The 23,020-nt window shown below is 49.6% G+C and overlaps 9 protein-coding genes across 9 annotated transcripts; 6 read left to right on the plus strand and 3 right to left on the minus strand.

Annotated features, from left to right (window-relative positions):
* Window positions 1-938: 938 nt before the first annotated feature.
* On the plus strand, window positions 939-2,439 carry TrAtP1_002510 (uncharacterized protein; the record flags this gene model as incomplete). The annotated part of the gene is made up of 3 exons (XM_014085341.2): window positions 939-1,355; window positions 1,426-2,289; window positions 2,356-2,439. The coding sequence occupies 3 exons, from the start codon at window positions 939-941 to the stop codon at window positions 2,437-2,439; spliced, it is 1,365 nt and encodes a 454-aa protein (XP_013940816.1).
* Window positions 2,440-5,152: 2,713 nt separating this feature from the next.
* Window positions 5,153-6,982, minus strand: TrAtP1_002511 (uncharacterized protein; the record flags this gene model as incomplete). Its single annotated transcript, XM_014085340.2, has 2 exons — window positions 5,153-6,339; window positions 6,895-6,982. The coding sequence occupies 2 exons, from the start codon at window positions 6,980-6,982 to the stop codon at window positions 5,153-5,155; spliced, it is 1,275 nt and encodes a 424-aa protein (XP_013940815.2).
* A 1,429-nt stretch (window positions 6,983-8,411) lies between these two features.
* On the plus strand, window positions 8,412-10,790 carry TrAtP1_002512 (uncharacterized protein). The gene is made up of 6 exons (XM_014085339.2): window positions 8,412-8,706; window positions 8,768-9,063; window positions 9,153-9,543; window positions 9,613-9,740; window positions 9,798-9,840; window positions 9,905-10,790. The coding sequence occupies exons 1-6, from the start codon at window positions 8,498-8,500 to the stop codon at window positions 10,689-10,691; spliced, it is 1,854 nt and encodes a 617-aa protein (XP_013940814.2). The 5' UTR covers window positions 8,412-8,497; the 3' UTR covers window positions 10,692-10,790.
* Window positions 10,791-10,803: 13 nt separating this feature from the next.
* TrAtP1_002513 (uncharacterized protein) lies at window positions 10,804-13,580 on the minus strand. The gene is made up of 3 exons (XM_014085231.2): window positions 13,426-13,580; window positions 11,354-13,373; window positions 10,804-11,296 (listed from the first exon to the last, which is right to left on the minus strand). Exons 1-3 carry the CDS (start codon window positions 13,517-13,519, stop codon window positions 10,915-10,917), a joined length of 2,496 nt encoding a protein of 831 aa, XP_013940706.2. The 5' UTR covers window positions 13,520-13,580; the 3' UTR covers window positions 10,804-10,914.
* A 1,029-nt stretch (window positions 13,581-14,609) lies between these two features.
* Window positions 14,610-16,070, plus strand: TrAtP1_002514 (uncharacterized protein). The gene has a single exon (XM_066111496.1). The coding sequence runs from the start codon at window positions 14,673-14,675 to the stop codon at window positions 15,993-15,995; it is 1,323 nt and encodes a 440-aa protein (XP_065967572.1). The 5' UTR covers window positions 14,610-14,672; the 3' UTR covers window positions 15,996-16,070.
* An 888-nt stretch (window positions 16,071-16,958) lies between these two features.
* On the plus strand, window positions 16,959-18,261 carry TrAtP1_002515 (uncharacterized protein). The gene has a single exon (XM_014085338.2). It carries the CDS (start codon window positions 17,040-17,042, stop codon window positions 17,901-17,903), a length of 864 nt encoding a protein of 287 aa, XP_013940813.2. The 5' UTR covers window positions 16,959-17,039; the 3' UTR covers window positions 17,904-18,261.
* A 50-nt stretch (window positions 18,262-18,311) lies between these two features.
* TrAtP1_002516 (uncharacterized protein) lies at window positions 18,312-19,623 on the plus strand. The gene is made up of 4 exons (XM_014085337.2): window positions 18,312-18,955; window positions 19,009-19,195; window positions 19,250-19,363; window positions 19,422-19,623. The coding sequence occupies exons 1-4, from the start codon at window positions 18,419-18,421 to the stop codon at window positions 19,562-19,564; spliced, it is 981 nt and encodes a 326-aa protein (XP_013940812.2). The 5' UTR covers window positions 18,312-18,418; the 3' UTR covers window positions 19,565-19,623.
* Window positions 19,624-19,931: 308 nt separating this feature from the next.
* TrAtP1_002517 (uncharacterized protein) lies at window positions 19,932-20,675 on the minus strand (the record flags this gene model as incomplete). The annotated part of the gene is made up of 2 exons (XM_066111497.1): window positions 19,932-20,193; window positions 20,257-20,675. 2 exons carry the CDS (start codon window positions 20,673-20,675, stop codon window positions 19,932-19,934), a joined length of 681 nt encoding a protein of 226 aa, XP_065967573.1.
* Window positions 20,676-21,710: 1,035 nt separating this feature from the next.
* Window positions 21,711-22,994, plus strand: TrAtP1_002518 (uncharacterized protein; the record flags this gene model as incomplete). Its single annotated transcript, XM_014085335.2, has 1 exon — window positions 21,711-22,994. The coding sequence occupies one exon, from the start codon at window positions 21,711-21,713 to the stop codon at window positions 22,992-22,994; it is 1,284 nt and encodes a 427-aa protein (XP_013940810.2).
* Between the last annotated feature and the right edge of the window lie 26 nt (window positions 22,995-23,020).

Raw genomic sequence — 23,020 nt, forward strand, 5'->3', positions numbered from 1 at the left:
TGGCAACAATCGTGATGACGGCGGCAAAACACCAACGCTATCGAATGAGCAGAGCAGAGCAGGCAGTCACCCCTCAGCGACTGGCCAAGAGGGCTCCACGGGAATAGCGGCATGTTTTGCGTGGGCGATGCACTCAAGACAATGACGGTAGATGTCTGTTGAAAGCTGAAAACGAGCCAGGATGCCAGCTGGAGATGCACACGTTCTGGGCGAGTCTGCTGTCAAATATAGCATCTGGACGGGGGGTTGTGCTATCGTTGCGCCACGGTTGGCTGGATAAAGTGTGTGCGACTCCAGCTGCTGTGGAACACTCGGCCCGCGCCTCACGTCCAGTCTGTGAACGCCTCCAACGCCTCTGCCGCTACTCGGGATTCGGCACTTGAGGCTCCGCTCACACTTCATGCACCTGGACTGGCCATCACAAGACGTCTGGGCCTCTTCCAGGCTTGTTCCAGGTCCGCATTGAAGGCCCGGCGTCACCCTGACGGCAATGGAATCGTGCAGGGCGAGTGATGACGAAAAGCAAGGGCGTTGCCAGAAAACAGGAACCGCAGCATATCATGCGGCACAGGTCTGAGGCAGCCAGTCAGCTGTCTCTGCGTCTGATGCAACGGGAGAACAACTGGCCCCTTGACGCGCGTTAAAGTGGGAAGCATATCGACCATCCATGCGCGATAGGTGTGATAAGGCGGCCAGATGCGTGTATGACGACTTTGAAGCTGTATGCATTCGAGCTGAAGAGGTGATATTTTTCCAACGTCGAGTGTCGGAGCGTTGTATAAATAAACCGGTTTCTCCCCCGCTCACTAGTGTTGATCTTCGGTCGAAGCAAGATAAAAGGAAGTAGACTCCTCACAACAGCTCTCCTCGTGTTGTCACTTACATCAACACTTCTCATAAACCCATATACTTTATATCATAGATAGGCGTCATCCACCATGGAGGCCATCTTCAACGTGCAGTCAAAGTTCGCCCTGGAGCGCGGCCTCAGCAAAATCAAGGCCATCCGCAACGAAAACTACAAGCGCCACGGCACCAAGTCATACGTCTACCTGCTCAACCGCTTTGGCTTTGAGCCCACCAAGCCCGGCCCCTACTTCCAGGGCGCTTCGTTCCACCAGCGCGGACTTGCCCACCCCGACTTTCACGAGGCTCGTGGGGGTCGCGTCCACAAGAAGAAGCACCTGAAGAAGAAGCAGACTCCAGAGGGCGCCACGGACCCTAACGGAACGGAGACTGGCGAAGTGGGGGCTGAGGACCAGCAAAATGACTCGGAGTATCTGTGCGAGGTGACCATTGGCACGCCTGGCCAGAAGCTGCTGCTAGACTTTGATACCGGTTCCTCTGATCTTTGGGTGAGTTGAAACGAAATGAGACGACGCATTCCTGGATTTGTGCAGCGTAGCGGCTAACCTTGTTGCCTAGGTCTTCTCCACTGAGCTGAGCAAGTCTCTCCAAAGCAACCACACTGTCTTCAACCCCAAGAACTCGTCTACCTTCAAGGCGCTCACTGGCCAGAAATGGCAAATCTCCTATGGCGACGGTAGCTCAGCGTCCGGTGACTGCGGTTCTGACGATGTGACCGTCGGCGGCCTCACCATCAAGAACCAGACCGTTGAGCTTGCATCGACCCTTGCTCAGCAATTCGCTCAGGGCACTGGTGATGGTCTTCTCGGCCTCGCCTGGCCATCCATCAACACCGTCACAACCAACGGCAAGCCCACGCCCGCCAACACCCCCGTTGCCAACATGATTACCCAGGAAGACGTTCCCAGCGAGTCTGAGCTCTTCACTGCTGCTTTCTACAGCGAGCGGGATGCCAACGCTCAGTCCTTTTACACCTTTGGCTACATCGACCAGGATCTCGTCACAGCCTCCGGACAGCAGATTGCCTGGACTGACGTCGACAACTCTCAGGGCTTCTGGATGTTCCCATCGACCAGCAGCTCCGTCAACGGCAAGGCTATTTCCCAGTCCGGCAACAGCGCCATCGCCGACACTGGCACCACCTTGGCCCTGGTCTCTGACGACGTTTGCGATGCTCTGTACAAGGCTATTCCCGGCGCCAAATACGACGACCAGCAGCAGGGCTACGTCTTCCCCATGAGCACGGATGTGTCTAGCCTCCCTGAGTTCAAGGTTTCCGTCGGAAACACGCAGTTTGTGATTCAGCCCGAGGATCTGGCCTTTGCTCCTGCGGATAACAACAACTGGTACGGAGGAGTCCAGTCCAGGGGAGACAACCCCTTTGACATTTTGGGCGACGTGTTTTTGAAGTCTGTTTACGCGGTTAGTATACCCTGTGTGAATATTCGCGCTTGAATGATGTTGACGATACTAACGAATTGATACCAGATCTTCGACCAAGGTAACCAGCGATTTGGTGCCGTTCCCAAGATCCAGGCTACGCAGAACCTGAACCCTCCTTCTAACCAGTAAATAATTCCTAATACGCTGATGCTGAGACAAGAGCCTCCCGGCTGATTTCGCTCAGTTCATCAAGCCGACCAAGTAATGTGTTTCGCAGCTATATTTAGAAGATGGATGCAATGAAGTCATGATTATATCGAGTGTGCTCTGGTGTCTAATGAGTGATTCGTGACTGTAATTCTCACTGTGTCGTTTCTGCCAATCGATGTTACTAAGCCGGTCGCCCATGTCAGGTTCAAGGGTACAGAAATAGTCCGAGATTGAAGCTGGGCTGGATGTACATTGATGTACGGGCTTGGTGTCATGCGAGTACCATCGTCGAGCTGATGAACTGGAGTCGTGGCTGTTTCAACGACTCGAACGGGTGTCTGGCAGGATTTGTCGAGAATGGTCGGGCAAGTTGCAAATTGATCGCCATGATTAGAAAAACTGCCCTATTTTGTCTGGCAGAATCTGAGGTTCTGCTCGCCCAAATCCAATATCTCTGCCTATCGTCCCAATCGGCTGATCTACCCACAAGGCAGACGTCGTTCATACTCTTCGAAGAAACATCAATGTCGTTCATTGGATATGCGACTCTGAGATTGGCCGATGTCGGATTCGTGGTAGTTGAAATGCGAGGCCATCAGTAGCGATGCGGTTCTGAGAATCACTGTACTATAATTCGTCAGCGGAGAAAGAAGATGACGCTGAGTAGATCAGATACCAGAGAGCAATTGGTCGGGATTGTGTCCGTGCCAGCAGCAGGCTGAAGTAGAGATGAGGCTAGAATGCACGAAATGTTGGAGAGAACATGTACAGCTGTGGCACCTGAGGCAGACAGAGTTGCATGCAATTGAAACGTACAGTGTGTATGTAGAGCAATTACTGTATTCTATCCCGCTGTAGCGCTCTGTAGTAGTGGGAGCTGAAAAGCAATGTCACTTGCAGAAGTCGATCAAATCTACATGTAATTGCTCAATGAGGCTGATATTGATCTACAAAAGTACCCAGCCGTTCATCTATTCATTCACTGCTAAAGACAGCCTTGATCAGCAGCAGCCAGATCCAGCTGAATCAAGGCCATGTAGATGCACCCCGCTAAACCATGTGTCGTAGCGAGCTGCTACAGGGCGATACGGCGCTATGATCAGAGTAACGATGGCGTATACGCACTGTACGACTCCAGCACCTTTGCTAATACGATCGCAACCGTATAAGTCCCATCTACAGATGAGACCGACGCCGTACTTTTTTTCTGTGGCAGTCTTCAATTGTTCAGAGGTTGCCACCTTTACATACAAATCAAGTGTTTGTAAAGTAACGTGAAGTAATCAAGTATCTGTAGGGGATAGTCTGCGTGCTATTTTCAGCCCTTGGTTCTCAGCTAGAGCCGCAGCTTCTTCTCTGGAGCCCAAGGCTGACGATGCTTCTCAATTCAGATTGGCTGTTGCTCCCTAAAAAGAGCTATTCTTACACTGATATCCTATGCATGGCACCCCTGCAAAGCAGTTCTCTGGCACCAAATTTAGGCGCCTCGCTGGATCTCTCAGGGTCGCACCCTTCAACGACAGCGCCTCAACATCTAGCCGCAGTGGTTCGATATCTGCAACGGGCGAGGCTTTACCGAGCACAACGGGATTCCGGGCCGCATGGGTCTCAGGGATTCGGGGATTCGGGGCTATGGCCGCCGTCCGAAGCCCAGTTCAGGGGACGGTGGGCTGTTCCGCGCTGGCAGGGGTCAGAATAGGCCATCGCTTAAACTGGCAAACTCCCTTCCAGCTCTGAGTTGTCTTTGCTTCTGGGCTTGCTAAAGGAGTGTCTTAGTTGCACCGCAAGCTCATTAAAAGGCTTTCCCTTTAGGAAACCAAACTCCGCCCAGCCGGTCTGTGGTATTTGAGCATTGCGCTGACAGTTTCTTGGGTTATGTAGAGAACGATAAAGAGATGCGCAGGCGGTGTAATGAACTTTGGCAAAGACATAATGCCTTAATTCTCCGCCGGAGATACTTTGTAGCTAAATCGGAACTCTTCTTGCAATTTCGCGTATTGAGAGGAAAGCGTTCTTTACAAGTCTATCAACAAGCTTCATAGTATGCTCCACGCACTTATCAGCCCTGAACCTCGTTTTAGGGGACGCTTGCGGAAATCACAACCGTCGAACCACAAGAAAAACTAGCCATAGTCCGCACTCTAATTGGAACAAGGGGGCAGTAGTCTTCTGTGTCTAGAGGAAGAACCTTTAGCCAGAGGGCTCAGAAAGTAGGAAAATGTGCTCCTGTTTCAAAGCCCTGGCTAGGAACACACCAGGGTCGGTAATCTCCATATCCAGTATGCCGGGGTGTTACACGTGGTCTGGCCGGGATTGTGGGGGACATGACTTGGAACAAGATTGATTGCTGCGAGTTTCTATTCATCTCGACCATAATATCAATGATCATGGCACTAACCAATGACACGCGTATTAGCAGAAAAAGGCAAACGCAAAACGGCTGCGTGAAATTTCAAGCCTTGGCTCGTTACGTGGGTTTTGCCAACTATGCAGGTGGCTGCAATCATAGAGGAAAAGAAAATGGAAACAATTAGATAATGGCCGTGCATTGCATTGAATTCATTTTGCTTTTATTAATTTTTTTGGTCATCTCTCAAAAATCTACTTTACAAAGAATAATAAGCTTTTATACACATTTTCCACCACCCCTTAGAGCAAGCGTGAAAAATCCTCATAGACAGTCTTTCCCATCTTAGGTGTGTCCAACAAGGCCGGCAACAGGAGCGTTGTCGGGGTTAATGTTGGTGTTGGCAAAACCAAGAAGGGAGTTCCAGGTGTTGGCAGTATCAGCGTTCTTGGTACCCAGAGCAGAGATCTTGGCCTGAGCATCTGCAGCAGCAGCCTTGGCGGCGGCGTTGGCTCCACAGACGTTGGTAAGCTGATCGTGGATTCGGTTGGTGATGATGTTGGGGTTGAGAGCCTCCTCTTGGCCCTTGTTGACAAGGGGATCAATGGCCTGGAAGGTGAACTCGGTGTCCTTGCGGCCATCGAGACCGGCCTCAAACTTCATGGTGGGCACGCAGAGACCGAAATCAAGACCGGCAATGGTAGACTTGACAAAGCCGTCAAAGTTACCGGTGACGGCGTTCTTGACAGCACCAGCGCCGTTGGAGGGAGATGAGCATGCCAGAGTGCTGCCGCCGCCGGTACAGGTGCCGGCTGAAGCATTGTTTGTGCCAGAAGAAGCTCCAGAAGATGCTGCAGATCCAGAAGCAGCAGCAGCGCTGGTAGCAGCAGCAACATTGGAAGCTGCGGCAGTCTGAGAGATAATAGCAGTCCTGGTGATGGTGACCATGGTGGTGGGAATACCGCATCCCTCTGATTGAACCGCGGTGACAGCCAGAGCTGTCGTCTTTGCCGCCGCAACGTTGGCAGCCTCTGAGCTGGACGGAGCTGCTGCGGCTGAATCTCCCGAGGCTTGCTGCTTAGAGCCATCCGAGTTGACAATGGTAAAGTTGGAGAATCCCTGGTTAATCATGACCTGAGCTACGCTGAGGCCATCGGCCGCAAAGGGCGTCGTCTTGGAGGCGTTGGCGTTCTTGTTCTCAAGATCCGAGCCAGTCACCGCAGGGTCGATCAGAGGGACGACACCTCGGAGCTGGGCAGATTTTGGCAGCGTAGCATCACCACAGATGGAAGGCACGCTGACAACAAAGGGGTTGAAGTTTTGCTCAGCAGCAACCAGTCCACGGGCAGCGGCAACAGCAGCGTCACTGGTTCCAAGCTCGCTCAGGATAAGATCGGCCTGGGTGAGCTTTCCACAGGGGTTGGCGGCAGCAAGAAGGAACTGGATCGAGCCTCCGGCGAGAGTGGCAGCCTGGCCGGGCTGGCCCAGGTTTGTCAATGCGCCAATGGCAGTGATGGCACCGTTGCCCTGTTCTTGACCGAAACGGGCTTCAGCTGCAACAGCTAGGAGAACAGAGGCTGCGAGTGAGGACTTCATTTTCGGTTGTTGATGTTTGAAATGATGGTATAAAAGCAAAAAAAGAGAGTAAAAGATAATTTTACAAAAAGAATGGAAAAGGTGAATGAAGAATAGAAAACAGAGGCGATCGCACAGCGATGCTTGAGACTCTGGAAAGGGGATAAAAAGAAGGAAAGGGTTGAAAGTAGAAGAGAGTGATGATGGACCAGAAAGAAGAGATGAAGCAAAAGAAGAAACAGAGTCATATATATACAAATTTCTCTTCACACTGAATATCATCGTAGACCCTGCTTTCAACGGCTGTCAACCGCTCCTCTCCCTTGGCACAACCGCACCAGTGTCTCGCAGCCCGCGCGGCAAACAGGGACCGCAATCTGCCCCGCTGTTTCAGGCAAATCTAGAAGTTGGGTCCAGCGTAATAAACATGTTCTATCGGGATCCGGAACCGCTTATCAGGCGAGGATAGCTGGTGCTTTGGACATGTTGTAGAATTATGTAGTGATTCGTACGATGGAAAGTCCTCTTCGCATGTGCCAGGCCCGTAGCATAGCCTTGGAAATACAGACTGAACTTCATAACAGGGGTCTGCCAAGTCATCTGTGCGCTGACTTTACTTGAGCCCCTGCAGCTTAGAGCAATTAACTGAACCGACCATATTACACAAGTTCTTACAACAATGTGCATTTTCCCATCTTTAACTCAGAGTCTATCGCGCCCATTGTAGCTGAATGCGGCTCCAAGATCCATGCCATGCGCACCAATAGAATTATCGTATGAGCGCAATTAATGATTGGCCTACGGTAGATAGGATGACCATGAAACCAGAATCGTACCAGCCGATATTTTGTCCATCTACGTGAGCCTCGGATGTGAATATTGGGGCAATCCAAACAATTCTGAAACCAGAGCTCTCCTATGTCCCGTCATCGAGAGCAAACGTTTGAAGCTTATAAAGCTTACTTGTACACGAGATGAGAGCTAATCCCAGCAATTCGGATTGTAGCGAGCATTATAGGCTAAATGCACGCGGAATGTGGGTAGACAGATCCGTATTTATCCGGCCACGCCCTGCGTTATACGGGATGGAAAAGATGAAGGATGGCGGAATGGCGGTAAATACGAGTGAATGAGAGAAAAGAAAGGGGTGGTGAGCATGTATTCTTCTTGTCATGTGAATATCACCTGTTGTCAATTTCTTTTGGGACTCGAAACTACATGCGTGTGATTATTGTTGGGCTATTGCTGGCGGCTTTCTCTGTTCTGTTCTGTGGGGCGCGAATCTCCTTCAATGCTGACATAAACCAAGTGCCCAGAGAATCTTGTAAGCCAGAAAGAGGGAGATTGATGCCAAATGTAGGTGCATCAAGATACGTTGCTTAGAGAGAGAAGAAAAAGAGAAGAGACACTGTCGATGAAAAATGATAATAAAATACATGTTGCAGAGGATTATATAACAATTTTCGAGATTTCCCAATTTGTGCAAGTGTTTAGGCCATCTCATACACTGCCAGGACTTGGTGTCGCAAGTTCATCAACCCTCAACCAAACAACAACCAATTATCACACAACGATTTTTAATTATATACCAAACCATTAAAACATTAAATAGCAAAACACTCCTATAGGCTCAAGATTTACTCGCAATCCTATGGAATAGCCTTTGACATTGAATATTACTGCAGCTTGATCCTCTCAATAGCTTCGCAATAGTTCTTGCTCCTTACCCTGTACTGCAGACTCTGCTTACAATTCTTTGCCATGGCTATCCATTTCTCTTACCCATTTCTACTCTACGTGTATTATTCTTCTGTTCTCAGTTCACCAATTTGCCACCGATGAACCAGCCTCAATGCCACCCCGTAAAGAGATGAAGCCAAACTGGTGTCGATCCTCCGCTGCATCTCAGCCACTAACACAAGATGAAGTAATCCGGGGTAGCACAGCTAGATTATCCAGTTTAGGACTAGCCACGTGTATAAGAAGGTTACATTTCTTCCATGTGGGCGTCGCAATTTACGAATCAACTAAGCAAGGCACAAAAGCCTACCCATCGCCCAACTTCCGCTATCAACTGCAGGCCTCGGTAGCGTGTGTACCCGCCCAGTTTTGTGCATGGTCGATATGGAGCCGGCAGACGAGAATTCTATTAATAGCAAGAAGCGGAAGCGCTCGACGCATCTTCCGTCACACACGAGGATCTTGGCCGCCTGCGATGCTTGCCGGGTCAGCAAGACGCGGTGCGATTCTGGGCGTCCGACGTGTGCGAAATGTGCGGAACGCGGCGTGCCCTGTCACTATCCGGACAAGGATCCCTTTTCAATGTGAGAGATGAGTTGGGCTTCTTTAAAGAAGACGTCTATGAAACTAATTATGCTTGTCTAGATTCGAGACATGGGGCAAGAAAATCCTGACGGCCGTTGAAGAGCAGGGACGCCTCCTGTCTAGTTTAACAGACGGCAGTAAGAATGGCCTCCCACCAAGCTCTGATCATGTGCAGCTACTGCGCCAATTAGACATGGATGGAGACAATCTGGAGACGCTGTCGCGGAAAGACACTCCATGGACGACCATCACCGGCTCAGACATGATTCTCAACTGGTCTGTCTTTCCGCAGGAGAAGCCCGTCGGAACGTTTCCTTCGTCAGAGTATACGGAAAAGACGAAACCGTCTCATCTCGGTAGGTGCAATGGTCATAATATGAATAAGTCCCTTTTACAAAGAAGAGTAAACATGTATGAGAGAGAAGTTGTATTGACGCGTGAGAAGAGGTGTCAAATCCGTCTCCAGAACGAATGTTTGAGCTGCGAGACATTTACATGACCAAGATTCAAGGCAAAAACCCAATAGTCGATGCAGATCAACTAGACGCCCACATCAAATATGTGTTGGAAAACGGCTTTGGTTGGTCCGCCACGTCATGCCTCGTACTATTAGTGTTTGCCCTGGCATCAATATGGGGCAACTACCCCGACGATGAGCGACGGACGGTAGAATCCGACGAGGAACTGGACCTTATTCCAAGGCAACGAGTGACAATGGCTGTGCCCGACCATCGCATGAGAGAGTCGCTCATGTACATCACAATGGCACAGAAACGAATGTCGACGGCGTATCTGGACGATTCACTACTTGGCGTGGTGTGTTTTTGTCTCTTTGGGTGCGTATCATTGTCCTCATCATCATTATTGGGTACTCAGCAGTGGCTCTGTGCTGATGGTTGAGCCAGGATGTGGTACCAGTACAACATTGAGCCTATCCCCGGGTGGAAGATGTTTCGTACAGCATCCATGATGTGGGAAGCGTACAATCTCAAACATTCTGACGGCAAGACACGGCGGCCAAAGCAAGAAGAGAGTATGATGGAACACGCATCTGCTGGTGTTGAAATAGCTCACTGATAAATCTACCTAGGCCTTGAACAACGATTATACTGGACGTGTCTTAAGTCTGAATGGTAAGCCCCTTATGACTACATACATGTGAGACTTTAGGCGAGTTCAACACTCACAATATCTTAGCGAGGTGCGGCATGAACTCAACGGTCTTCCTCCTTGCACGCTGCAAGAATCCTCATTCCCCTACTCCCTCCCTTCCTTCCCAACCATTGAGAGCTTCAGTCCCATGGATCCCCACCAAGAGGCGTCCATCATCCAGTCCACCGAGCGGTCTTACTACTACTACCTCGCCGAGATCTCTCTACGCCGCCTCCTCAATCGCACCCGCAGCGCTGCCGTCATGCTGTCACCAACCTTCGACTCACATACCGCCTCTCAGCTCGCAGACACTCTTCAGAAACTCGAAGGCCAGCTGCAGCAGTGGCTCGACTGTCTGCCCTCGGCGCTGCAGTTCAACATCCCGCCCGACTCACGGCCGCCGCCAGACGAGCCTGAACTGGTGAAGTTGATGCGCGAGCGGTACGCAGAAGTCCGAGAACTGCTCTGCCGCGCGTACCTGTACATGTGTCTTCACGGCGGAATGCGACTTACTCGATCTCAGGCCGAAACCTTTGGGGCTCACGCGTCGTTGGGACTAAGGCTGAGTATCTACCGCATCCAGACTGAGAATCCCTTCTTCCGCCATCCTGGATCGTGGGGGGCCTGTCGTGTGCGGTTCAACCATGCTCTGTGTCTTATTGCAGCGTATCGGGGAAAACAGGCGGGAATTGAGTCTGCGGCGCATGTTGTTGTGCCGCCGCTGTGGAGAGAGTGTGTTGGGCTTGTCCAGGAGAGGCTGCATATCTGGAGCGATCAGGGAGGAGGAATCAGAGAGCTGGGCACGTTGTTGGATTGGCTAATGGAGCAGTAGGCTTCTTGGTTTGTATACAAAGATGGAGTGTGGACGTAGCAAAAGGAGAGGCTCTTGATATTTAGAGTACACTTCAGAATAGTATATGTAATAAATATTCTATTATAAGACTCTATTTGTATCACTGTATCCCTGAATATTATCCCCCATTTATGCCCTTCATCCTGCAAATACCGTTCTTACAGTCTATTATTGTATCTACAATCCAAGCCAGAACCGAGTCTCAGGCACAATCAGCTTCCCCCCTGCCCAGAATCTCCTGGCTCGACGTCCCAACCAAAACGTCATAAGTCCCCTCTTCGCTCTTCCACATGCTCTCAATCTCGTCCCAGAAGCTAGTGGCATACTGGTCTATGGCAATCCGCACCTCCTTCTCTTCACCTACTTCTAGGAACACCTTTTCAAATCCGTGCAATTCTTTTGTTGGTCGGTGTGTTGGTGAGTCGGGAGCTGAAATGTATAGCTGGAGAACTTGGGCACCGGCGATTTTGCTGGTGTTTTTAATCTTTACTACCGCTACACTGGAATGGCCTGGTCGAAGTACCTCGGGAACTGTCTTGACTTCAGAGTCTGAAAGCTCAAAAGTCGCGTAGGAGAGTCCATGTCTACAGCAGAGTTGGATTAGCAATGAAGAAACATGTAAAGCAGCCTTGGAGTCTTACCCGAATGGAAACAACACCTCCCTCCCCGTCTTCTCGTAAAACCTGTACCCAACAAACACATCCTCTCCATACAAGACTCGACCACCAACACTGGCATAGTTGAGATATGCCGGATTGTGCTTCACATCAACTGGCCACGACAGAGGCAGCTTCCCTGAGGGGCTGACGGCGCCAAAGATCACATCAGAGATTCCATGGCCAGTCTCGTTGCCGCCATACCACGCCTGAATAATGGCTCTCGCTTTGTGTGCCCAGGCCATGGTGACTGGAGTTCCCGATTGGTTGACAACTACGGCGTTTGGCGCAGCGTCGAGAACTTGGGAGATCATATCGTCAACGCCCGGCGGTAGATCCATGTGTGGGCGATCAAAGCCTTCAGACTCCCACTCGCCACTCAGTCCCGTGCAGATAATGGTGTAGTCTGCTTCTGATGCTGCTTGAACGGCTCGAGCAATCATCTCCTGAGGATCCCCCCTTAGACAAGCACCAAGATGGACGGCTCCGCCTCCAAAGTTGACCATGCCTGTGGTTTCCATCTTCGTGGTGTTGGCGGAGCCAAACTCAAGACGCAGCTTGTATGTTTTGCCGCCTACAAGCTCCTTTGATCCAATCTTTTCCATAGTTCCCTTTCCAAAGAAAGCAGTTCCTCGGGTCTGGTGCGTGGTGTTGTCAATGAGAAGTTCATCGTCGATGTATAAATCTGCAGTGCCGAAAACGCTGAGACCAAAGTCCCATGTGCCGGTTGCAGTTGGAATAAAATCTCCGAGCAATGTGCCCCAGAACATGCCTCTGTTTAGTGTTGGGATGGCGTTGTAGTCCATGAGCTGGAAGGATGTTGAAGAAACGTTTTCTGTTCCGAGAAGCTGTCTGTCGACAAGAGTAATAGGGTCATTGTAGAACTTGATTATCGCGTTGTGGATCATTGCTTCGATGACAGGAAGCATTTGGTGTGCGTAGGCACCCACTTCGTGAGTGATGGAGGCGTTTGGTAGGGCTTCTGCGACGGCATCATATAGAGAAACTGAGTAATAGGGCAATAACGAGGCACTGCCGCCTCCAGAGATGACGGGTAACCGCACATGGGAACCAATAAGCGCTATTTTGCCTGCTGTTTTGGGTAGAGGCAGCAGAGAGTCATCGTTTTTGAGAAGAACGATACTGCTGCTGCTAACTTGACGATTTAAAGCGCGATCTTCTGCAAAATCGCGCCCTCTCTCTACCTCGGAGACTTTCAGCTCGCCAGCCTTTTGAGCAAACTTCAGCACTCTTCGAGCCCTCTCATCAATGGTTGACATCTTGAGGAGACGTGCCTGCAGAGCAGATTCGATGTACTTGCCCCGATATCTTGAAACACCGGGCATCTCGAGATCAAGACCAGCTTTGATGGCATCAATCGTGGTATAAGTTCCGTACCAGTCGCTTACAATGAGCGGATCCCACTTCCACTCTGATCGAATGATTTGTTGAAGCATCTCTTCACTGTCGGCGACATGACGGCCGTTTACCTTGTTGTAGGAAGTCATCATGGCGCCTGGTTTGGCGTCTCGGGCCACGATTTGAAACGGCCGCAGATATACTTCTCGCAGAGCCCGTGGAGTAATGAGGCAGTCCACCGCTCGTCTCTCATGCTCTTGGTCGTTGCCTACAAAGTGCTTCACGCAGGAAGTAACACCTGTACTTTCACAGCCAAGAATCATGGAAGCAGCAAGTATGCCAGAAAGATACGGGTCTTCCGAAAACGACTCAAAGCCACGGCCACCCAGCGGCGATCTGGGCGTGTTAATGGTCGGCCCAAGCCAGCAGTGAGCGCCTTTGGCGATGCATTCATCTCCCAAGAGCTTTCCAGCTCTCTTCAACAGCGGCTTGTCCCAAGTGGCTGCCAGTGCTGTTCCGCACGGTAAGCACGCAGCAGGCACTCCAGCAAAGAATTTTGTGCCGCGGATGCCATTTGGGCCATCGGTAAAGCGTATGGATGGCACATTGTGCTTTGGGATGGGAAATGTGTGCCAGAAGTCAATGCCTATTCCCAAATTAGCAACAGGATTCGCTAGGTCGATACTCGAGAAATTTACCGGACAGAAGCGCGATTTTCTCGTTTTGTGTTAGTTGAGACAGGACAGTCTCGACGTCAAAGTTCATTTTCGCCTCTGGTTGCCACTCGCCCATGGTGAGATGATTGCTGTACCTTGTCTAGGGACCGCGGAAGAGAAAAGTACTCAAGCCGAAGAGGAAAAGACAACTAGAGAAGAGAGAAAATTACAGTTGTTATAAATGCTGATTACTTTCGGGACATTTGGGTATCCAGTTTAAGACGCACGTTTAAACTGGGAACCGCGGACGCTCCCCATGGAGGGGCGGCCCAGTCTCGCCCCAACGCAAACTAACCAGATGGAAATTACCACATGCAGAAGACTAATGTATGCTCATGTACGGAGAAATACCACCCAAAAGCTTACCGACTTTAAGCTGACTGTGGGGTTACGAGCTTAAAGTCTCGCCATAGACTTCAAATAGCCGCGGGGAGTCTCCCCGACGAGTACCCCAGACTTACTCCGCGATTTTGAGGGGAAGAAAACTACTAGCGAGCGACCAAACCCTTGGCGCAGCTCGCACCAGGCTAGCTCGTCTTGGCAAAGTCATGACTGGTGGATTGTTCGATATTTTGCCAGAAATTGGTCATGGGCTCACTTTCGTGGCGGTTGTCAGAACCAGAGTCTTTAGATAAAAGGGAGCATGAATTCTCGTGAAAGTCTTCCGGGTCATCACTTCTGTCAATCAACCTGTTCATTATAGCACGGACAGGCACCATGGGTTTTCTCAAGCCGGATACCAAAGCGACGGGGGCTTCAGAGCCCGTCGTGACCATTATCGCGAATGAGGACAAGGTCGGGTGGTACAGGAAGCCAAACCTGAGATATCTCTACCTGATCCTCTTTCCGGCATGTATGGGAATCGAACTCACGTCTGGATTCGATTCCCAGATGATTAACGCTCTTCAAATTGTCCCTTCGTGGGTGACTTGTATGAGCCCCTTTCTCTTCTCCTGTTAGGGCACGCCTGCTGACCGACATGAAGACTTTGATAACCCACAAGGATCCCTCAAGGGCATCATTGCCGCAGCGTACTCTCTTGGAGCGATTCTATCTCTTCCCTTTATCCCAATGGTCAACGACAAATATGGTAGACGATGGTCCATCGTGGGAGGCTCAGTCATCATGATTATAGGAGCACTGATTCAAGGATTTTCTCAGCACGGTAAGCTGACTTTGACATCACTTGGCATATATATGTCTTCTAATGATACATGTGAATAGTTGCCATGTACATCGTCGCTCGAATCATCCTCGGCTTTGGAATTCCGACTTGCATCGTGTCCGGCTCGTCCTTGATCGGTGAACTCAGCTACCCGAAAGAGCGAGCGATCCTCACCTCCTTGTTCAACGTTTCGTATTTCATCGGCCAGATTGTCGCCGCTGGCATCACGTTCGGCACGAACAGCATTCCCAGCAACTGGGGATGGCGTATACCTTCTTTACTGCAGATGGTCCCCTCCATTCTGCAGATTACATTCGTCTTCCTCCTGCCCGAAAGCCCTCGGTGGCTTGTTACAAAAGGCCGCAGCGAAGAGGCCAATGAAATTCTGATCAAGTATCATGCCGAGGGCGACCGAGACTCTGAGTTTGTCCATGCAGAGATGGCACAGATTGAGGCCACCATTGAGCTTGAGGTTGAATCATCCAAGAAGAGCTGGCTCTCCCTCGTCGAGACGGCAGGCATGAGGCGACGAACGCTGATTTCATCGTTCCTCGGCTTGTTTACTCAGTGGTCCGGCAATACTCTCATCTCATATTATCTGGGCGATCTCCTAGCAATGATTGGGCAGACAGACTCTGTTTTCAAGCAGAAGATCAACGTTGCCATAGCCTGCTGGTCATTGTTCGCCGGTGTCACTGTGTCTCTGCTCGTCAACCGTTTCAACCGCCGAACAATGTACCTTACGTGCACGATTAGCTTGCTCGTTGTCTACATCTGCTGGACTGTGACAATGCAGCAGAGTATCAAGGGCAATGAGCTTGGTATCCCCAACAAAGCTGCCGGTGCAGCCACCATCTTCTTCATCTTTGCGTACCAGCCTTGTTACAACATTGGCTACAACGCGCTCACGTATACATACATGGTTGAGTTGTGGCCATACGTCGAGCGGTCCAAGGGAATCTCCGTGTTCCAGCTGTTTGGGCGACTTGCTGGATTCTTTGCCACTTTTGTGAACCCGATTGGCTTGCAAAACATTAGCTGGAGGTGGTTGATTGTCTATTGCTGCTGGCTGGCCTTTGAGATTGTTTTCGTCTGGTTCCTGTTCCCTGAGACAGCTGGTCGAACTTTGGAGGAACTCACCTTTTGTAAGTCACGCCTACTACTTGTCCCACGTGTCCTGCTGTACTTTTCCACAACATACTTGGGTTTTCGCATACTAATTGTTCTTTTAGTGTTTGAGGATAAAACCCTGGCCGATCAGGCAGTCATGGCGGTTGAGAAAGCCGTGCACCATGAGGATATGGGCGCAAAAGCCATCGAGCTTGGCGAGGTGCAGCAAGTTGAAAAGGCTTCAAGCAATGTGGCTGCACACAGTGTCAAAGTATAGAGGAATTGAGTGTAACAATTGAAGACGACTGTATGAAGATGTTGAGCGGCCAGATTGATTTGCATTCAAAGCCTGTAATGATTAATTTAATAAAATGAAGTTTCAGGAGATTATAGCAGTTATTAATAAGCAATTGATAAGTTATCAATGCTCAAAATGTCAAGTGGCAACTTTCTTTCTTCACAGCTATGGTCTCGTATCCCTCCGAATCACTACTATCCTCGCAAAAAGTAACCCTACAGCAGCAAACTCTAAGGCTATCTTTATAATGACCGCCCCGCTATAACCTGCCGATCGCAAAAACTTGCAGCAACCTATTCGGGCAATGGTTCCAGAACGCTATAGCGTCCGCTGCTGAATACAGGACAGCTCTTTTTACATACATAATATGCAGAGATATGTCTTTAACCTTGTAATTGTGAATCCGAGCCGCAAGCCCATCTCGGCAGATCCTTTCCAGACCCGCAAAAAGTTTCCATGAGCCTGCTTCTCTTACAAAATGCGTCTTGCGACCTGTGTATGATTGCCTTTTCTAGTCTATTTACAGGGCTGAATGGGGCATATAGGAGAGTTACAAGATGCCAAGGAGGCTGAAATTACAGGATTCATAGTGAAAGTAGTTTAGGGACGGCTTATCAAGTGTCCTACCGAGTCTATAATTCCGACACTGCTTATATAACCGTGTTAAGTAATGGAGCTTCGGAAATGCTGGTGCATTACATGATCATTTTCTTCCGAGCTTTCATTAGCGATGGAGACTAGAGTTGGCTGAATCCTTAGCTTGATACATGAGTTTCTACAACTTTAGAAGTCGGCACTGGCTCTATCTCGACAAAGGCAGTGTCGGAATTGCAGGCCAGGCAAAACGCTTGATAAGCGTCCCCACGACTGGTTGCCCAAGAGGCAGCATCTTCGATAAGAGTATATATACAGTCTTGTAATCAACGATTAAAACATGTAATAGATCACCATTGGATCATAAAGCATCATTGTATCAATCTTTCTTCACCTACTCTCGGAAACTCTAAAGCATTAACAATAAAAATGGAACTTCATCTGGCTCCCTACGCTGCTCTTACTGCCGCCCTCGAGCGTCTCGACTATAGCAGCAAGACCATCTTAATCACTGGAGGCGGACACGGCATGGGTGTTGACATGTGTCGATCCTTTGCTGCCCGAAAGTCTTCTCATATCATCATCGTGGGCCGCAACGAGACTCGGATCAAGGCCAGCGCTGAGAAGCTCGCTGCAGAGTTTCCTGCCACGCGCTTCACGGCCATTGCCGCCGACATTTCATCCAAAGGTGATGTCAAAAGGCTCTTTGAAAGCCTCGTTGACTCTCCTGACGTTCTCGTCAATAACGCTGGATACATGCCCGTTCCAGAAAAATTCCAAGATGCCGATCTCGACGAGTGGTGGTCAGGCTATACAATCAATGTCTTTGGCACAGTCCTTGTAACTCAGACCTACCTCAAGCATCGACAAATCAAGGCTCCCAAGACTGGCCCTGGCGTCATCATTACCCTCAACACCATCGCCGCCTACTCGTTCGACATGCCTTCCCTTAGCGCCTACGCCTCAAGTAAAGCTGCTCTTGCTCGCTGGCTGGAAGTTGCTTCCCACGACGTTCCACAGGAAGTTGCTCGCTTCATCTCCGTTCATCCCGGCGCTGTGGAAACTGACATGGGCCATAAAGCCGGCATAATCGAAACGCTGGCTGTTACTGAGGCTGCACTGACTGGCGACTTCACTGCGTGGCTGGCTTCTGATGAGGCTAGCTTCTTAGCTGGGCGTTTTGTCTGGGTCAACTGGGACTGTGAGCAGCTTATCGGCCGGAAGCAGGAGATTCTGGAGAAGAATCTGTTTCGGACTGCACTTGCTGGTGTCGATTCCAGCCCTTTTGTGTAGCAGTTGGCCCTTGAATCAGATTTGCAAATGCTATGTATAAGTTGAATAGGCTTATTATAATCCTTGACTTCGCTAGCGCTTTTGTTTTCGTTAGTTAGCTGTGAATTATTGATTAGATATCAGCACCATAATTTGCGCCGCATTTTCACTGTCAGCTGCAGTTGAGCTTGTTGGTTTCGCAAAAGTTATAGAAACTGTCTTTACTTTACAACTTATTCCAGCACGTTATTGTACCACGCGCGTATCTTAAAGTCTCTATAGACACATCGAATGTCGCCATATGCGTGCCGGACTTTATTCATGCCTAACACCGGAATATCACCGGCGTTAGGGGCAATTGCACAGTGGCTGTTTCTTGGATCGCACACTATCTCCGTAATTAGTGATGCGATGTTGTATCAACCACGAAATAGGTCAACAAAAAAGTCTTGATATAAATTACTTGATGTTCCGTTTCCTTCCCGTATGGCTATAGCCGCTACATACTCCTATAAAGTGAATTTTTCGAAGTCGAAATGCGTGCATACACAACCGATACTACAGGCGATGACCTCGTTAAAGATCTTTCTGGAGAGATCAAGGGAAAGGTCATCCTGACCACCGGCGTCTCCCCCGGTACCTTGGGAGGTTTCTTTGTTGAGACAGTCGCCAAAGCTCAGCCCTCAACGCTGATTCTTGCTGGTCGCAACGAAGAAAGAACACAAAAAACCGCCAGCGCAATTCAAGCCGCCTATCCCGACATCAAAGTCTATACTCTGCAGCTTAATCTTAGTTCCTTAGCCGCTGTTCGAGAGGCTGCGGCCACTGTCAACTCTTGGCAGCACACCCCTGTTATTGATGTCGTCGTAAATAATGCCGGGTTAATGGCGACCGATTTCTCGCTAACAGTGGATGGATACGAGACGCAGTTTGCAAGCAATCATTTGGGTCACTTTTTGTTTACAAATCTTATCATGGGAAAGCTCTTGGCTTCGAAATCTCCCCGTGTCGTCAATGTTTCCAGCGATGGTCACCGTCTCAGTCCGATCCGATGGGCCGACTACAACTTTAGTGTTTGTATATGCCGAAGCTGTCATAGAGTAATGGCTAACTGACTATACTCTAGAACGGCGAAACGTACAACAGATGGCGCGCATATGGCCAATCAAAAACAGCAAACATGCTGATGGCGATTTCTTTGGCCGAGAAGTTGGGGCCTAAACACGGATTAACAGCCTTCAGCCTCCATCCAGGCGTGATAAGCACGAGTTTGGGCGCGCATCTTGACTTTTCAGTAGAGTTGGCTGGATTAGGCAAGTTCTGTCTGCGGCCTAATTTCGTCTACGGCATCTAATGATTTCTTGTAGCTGCGGTCGATAAGTCGCTTGGAAATGCTGAGGGATGGGCCGATTTCAAGTGGAAGTCTCCGGAGAGAGGAGTGGCCACGCACATTTACGCGGCTTTCGAACCGAGTCTGAATGGTATGCGCCTTTGTCTCGCTCCATACGTTCCTGAGCAACTACTAACGATACTCATTAGAGCAAAACGGCGCATATTTGGAAGATTCGCATGTCGCGGATCCGTATACGAATACCGTTAAGCCATGGGCTACAAGCACTATAGAAGCGGATCGTCTTTGGAAACTAAGCGAAAAGCTCGTTGGTCAAGAGTTTCAATACTAAATGTAAAGTTACAGTGGCTTATTGGCTAGATAAATCTGTAATTGAAAGGTATAACGATGAACTTGGTACTAACTAACTCCTAAAGAAGGCAAAAGTGATGTAGCTTCAGGAATACAAGTTTCTAATTACAGTAAGAGAATAAGCCAGGGCCCCCCCTTGGTCATTCATGCGTTGCAGGAAATTATAAGCCCAGTTTTGTGTTTATCTGACCTCCTGATCTAGATGTCCGTAGTCTATAAATTCCCCAAGATGACGTAAATTGATAAATGCGACACACGACTGAGTCAATCGTATCGTTCCATAGGCAAGGCAAACAATAGTGATGAACGTCTTCAACAGAGCACTCTTTAGTCATACTATAACATGCTCATGCTTTAGGTTGCCTTATCCAAGGAGACTTTGCTGCAGTTTGCAGTGCTGGAGTGATATCAGAGTCATTTTCTGCCGCAACATTCTCTGCGATTGCCGGTTCTTGCTTTTCTTTTACGGCCTCAGTAGCAATTTCGCATATTTCTATGACTTTTGAAAACTCCTGTGATTGTAGTCGAGCAAATTCCGGGTCTATAGACCTCAATCCGGCTTGAACCTCTTTGATCGTCCTTTCCACTATACGTTTATACGAGGTGGTTCTGTATGAATTACTAAGAAATACATGAGTTATTGCACCAAAGCTCAGTATAAGATCAACTTACAATTGCATAAATTTAACCATAAGGCCAAGCCTCATTGACCAAATACGCAGTTGGACTGGGCCGAGAGTATTTTGATTGATCCTGTCCTGGATTTGGCCCTGTAGCACTCCGTCCCAAATGGCCGAATGCTGCATGAGGCCCTTGAATTCGTCATAAAGCCCACTGCAGACGATTTCAGACACTTTGAGTAAGTGGTGGCATTCTTCTAGCAATTGCTGTTGGTCTTTTGTACCACGACTTAAGAATCCATCCTTATTCTCTTGAATTGTTTTAACCTCTTGCTCGAGAACATCAAGGCCATCGTATAAGCTACTCAAGGCTTCAAACTTGCTTTTGAAAGGCTTAATAAGGCCGCAAATTTGCTTAATGCTCGGAGTAGTGCCTTTCTTGCCCAGGTTTATAAGGTCTTGGACGTCCATAGCAGGCAGAGCGTTGGTGTATAGGTAGGTTAGCAACTGAGATTTCTGAGATTTGGCACTAAAGCAGCGATCTCGACGAGAATGGTTGTGCTTCTTAAGGCATTTTCCTTGGGTGGACGTACTTTGGATCCAACAGGCCCTCCTATGTCTCTCTTACCTTTGTTCAGTCCCTCGTCTAGCTACTTACATGTTTTCTGCATCCGAGTCACCAATTCACGTCACGTGTTGAGAGTTGTGTTCAGTGATGGAGCAAAGCTACAAAGCAGATTTGCGGAGGTGCTAGCGTTGTTTTTTGATGTAAAATAAAGTTGCTTTATGCTTTATGTATCTTCCAACGCCCCGCCCAAACTGTGTACTATCTCTTAACGCCATTCTTTTTATTCATGTCGCCTGCTACTGCATAACGCTCTAATGGGACTTGGTACACTTGGTACAAAAGGAGGCTTTGTTTTTGGTTGCATAATGACATAAACTTGGTTATAGAGGAAAGTGGCCGCAAACGGCGAAAGAAGAGAATGCGGTGGAAGCAAAAGGTAACTTACCTGTCTGCCTGCCTAGTGTCTCTGTTCAAACGGCCTACCTGAGGCGAATTTCAACGATACTGTTCAATTTGATAGAGCAGGCTATTTGCAATTATAGTAGCTGGCGGTTTCAAATTGGCGGCCCTGTTCACACTATCCTATTAATCATGTTCACACTACATGTAGGCGGCTTATTCAAAATGGGTGGTTCCAAACTATCCTGCTGACCATGTTCAACCCGCTGACGACTCAAACTAGGCGGCTTTGTTCAAATTGGATTGCCCTGATTGGCGCAGCCGCTTCGTTCACCACCATGAACGCTTTGAGTGGGCAGCACGGACTTTGGTCATAGCAGGCAAGCAGGAATCCAAGTGATGCATTTGTGGCACCGGGCAAGTCACGCCCTCCCCATGGCTGAAGAGCATAAATAAAGGCGTCAAAGACCAACGTATCAATTAGGCTCACCACCGCTTTCCTTGTTGCAAACAAACACACGACTGATAGAGCATCACCCATGGATATCACGACGCAGCTCGCCATTCAATGGCAGAACCCGAGTAACATCCTCCTTCTGCTATTCGTACTTGGCGGAGACATTGTCCAGCACGCCATTGCCCAACTCTTTGGAGTCTACGTTCAGCCCTCCCAAAACTGGCCCAGACTGTACCTCACGCCCGTTGCATTCTCGTTTGGCTGGGTTGGTTACGCTTTCAAATCATTGGCGTCGGTGCTGGGTGACAAACAGCTTATGCCATCAGAGCCGGACTGCCCTTCCTCAGTCATCAACTGCTCCTCTGGATATGGCCGGACCAATCGCTCCTGGATACTCGGACGAATTCTCCGCGACCATGAGCTGGCGGTGGAGGAAAACCCTGGGCCTGAATATGCAAACTTGGATGCTACCGGGAAGACGGTGTCTCTTCGCATAGATATATTTAAGATGCAGGAGAATGAGAAGCCGCAGATTGACCGAGTCTGGGTCCTGGGATGGCTGGCCATTATCGCCCAGCTCGAAATATCCATGATACCATGGATCCAAGACGGTGACTGGAGCATCTTTCTCATCACTGCCTGTGGTACCATCTTTGCGCTCCTGACGGGGAGCCTGCGGCAGTGGAATCTCGAGAAATGGGCTGGCCGTCGACTGAACAAGCCCGGCAGCACTGAGAAGAAAGACAAGAACAAGGTCGTGTGCCTGACGCGCGGCAACGGCCACCGGCACGCCATGGTCTTTTTCGGCAACGGCACTGCCTGGGATCTCGAGTCGTTGGCGACGGCCTCGTCCGCGCCACTGGCCGAGACGCCCTGGTTGCTGGGAATCCTCGCCGTGCTCTGGGGGTTTCTGTTTGTTGTTGTCTCCGGGCTGCAGCAGAATACGTGGTTCCTGGTGCTCATTGGCGGCATTGGCATGATTCAGAACATCTACGCCAGCGTCGCGAGGAGACCAGCCAGCGCCTTCAATATAAGCATCGAACCGTACCAGCCGCGGCCATCCATTGTCGGGCTCGGGTTCGAGGTGCCGCATGATGATGAGACTTCTGATGAGGACCTGGACGATACAACTGGACAGTGGCAACAGCCGCTGGACTATGAAGCAACCCCTGGGGTCCGTGGTGCTATTCGAGAGTTGGAAAAGGTCTTTCCTAAAGCTGGAGTTGCCCTCATGCAAGAATTCTTTCCTGCGCTTATCAAGTATGAGCCAGCAAGGTATCGGACCAATGCCGAGAAGAAGTTTTGGAAAAGGGCATTCCACCAGTTTGGCATGCCTGTACCATCGAAGCATGCTATGGATGAATGAATTTTGATTCATTTTATCAGCAGCTT

Source organism: Trichoderma atroviride, chromosome 1 (genome assembly GCF_020647795.1).
Source record: "Trichoderma atroviride chromosome 1, complete sequence".
Taxonomy (NCBI): domain Eukaryota; kingdom Fungi; phylum Ascomycota; class Sordariomycetes; order Hypocreales; family Hypocreaceae; genus Trichoderma; species Trichoderma atroviride.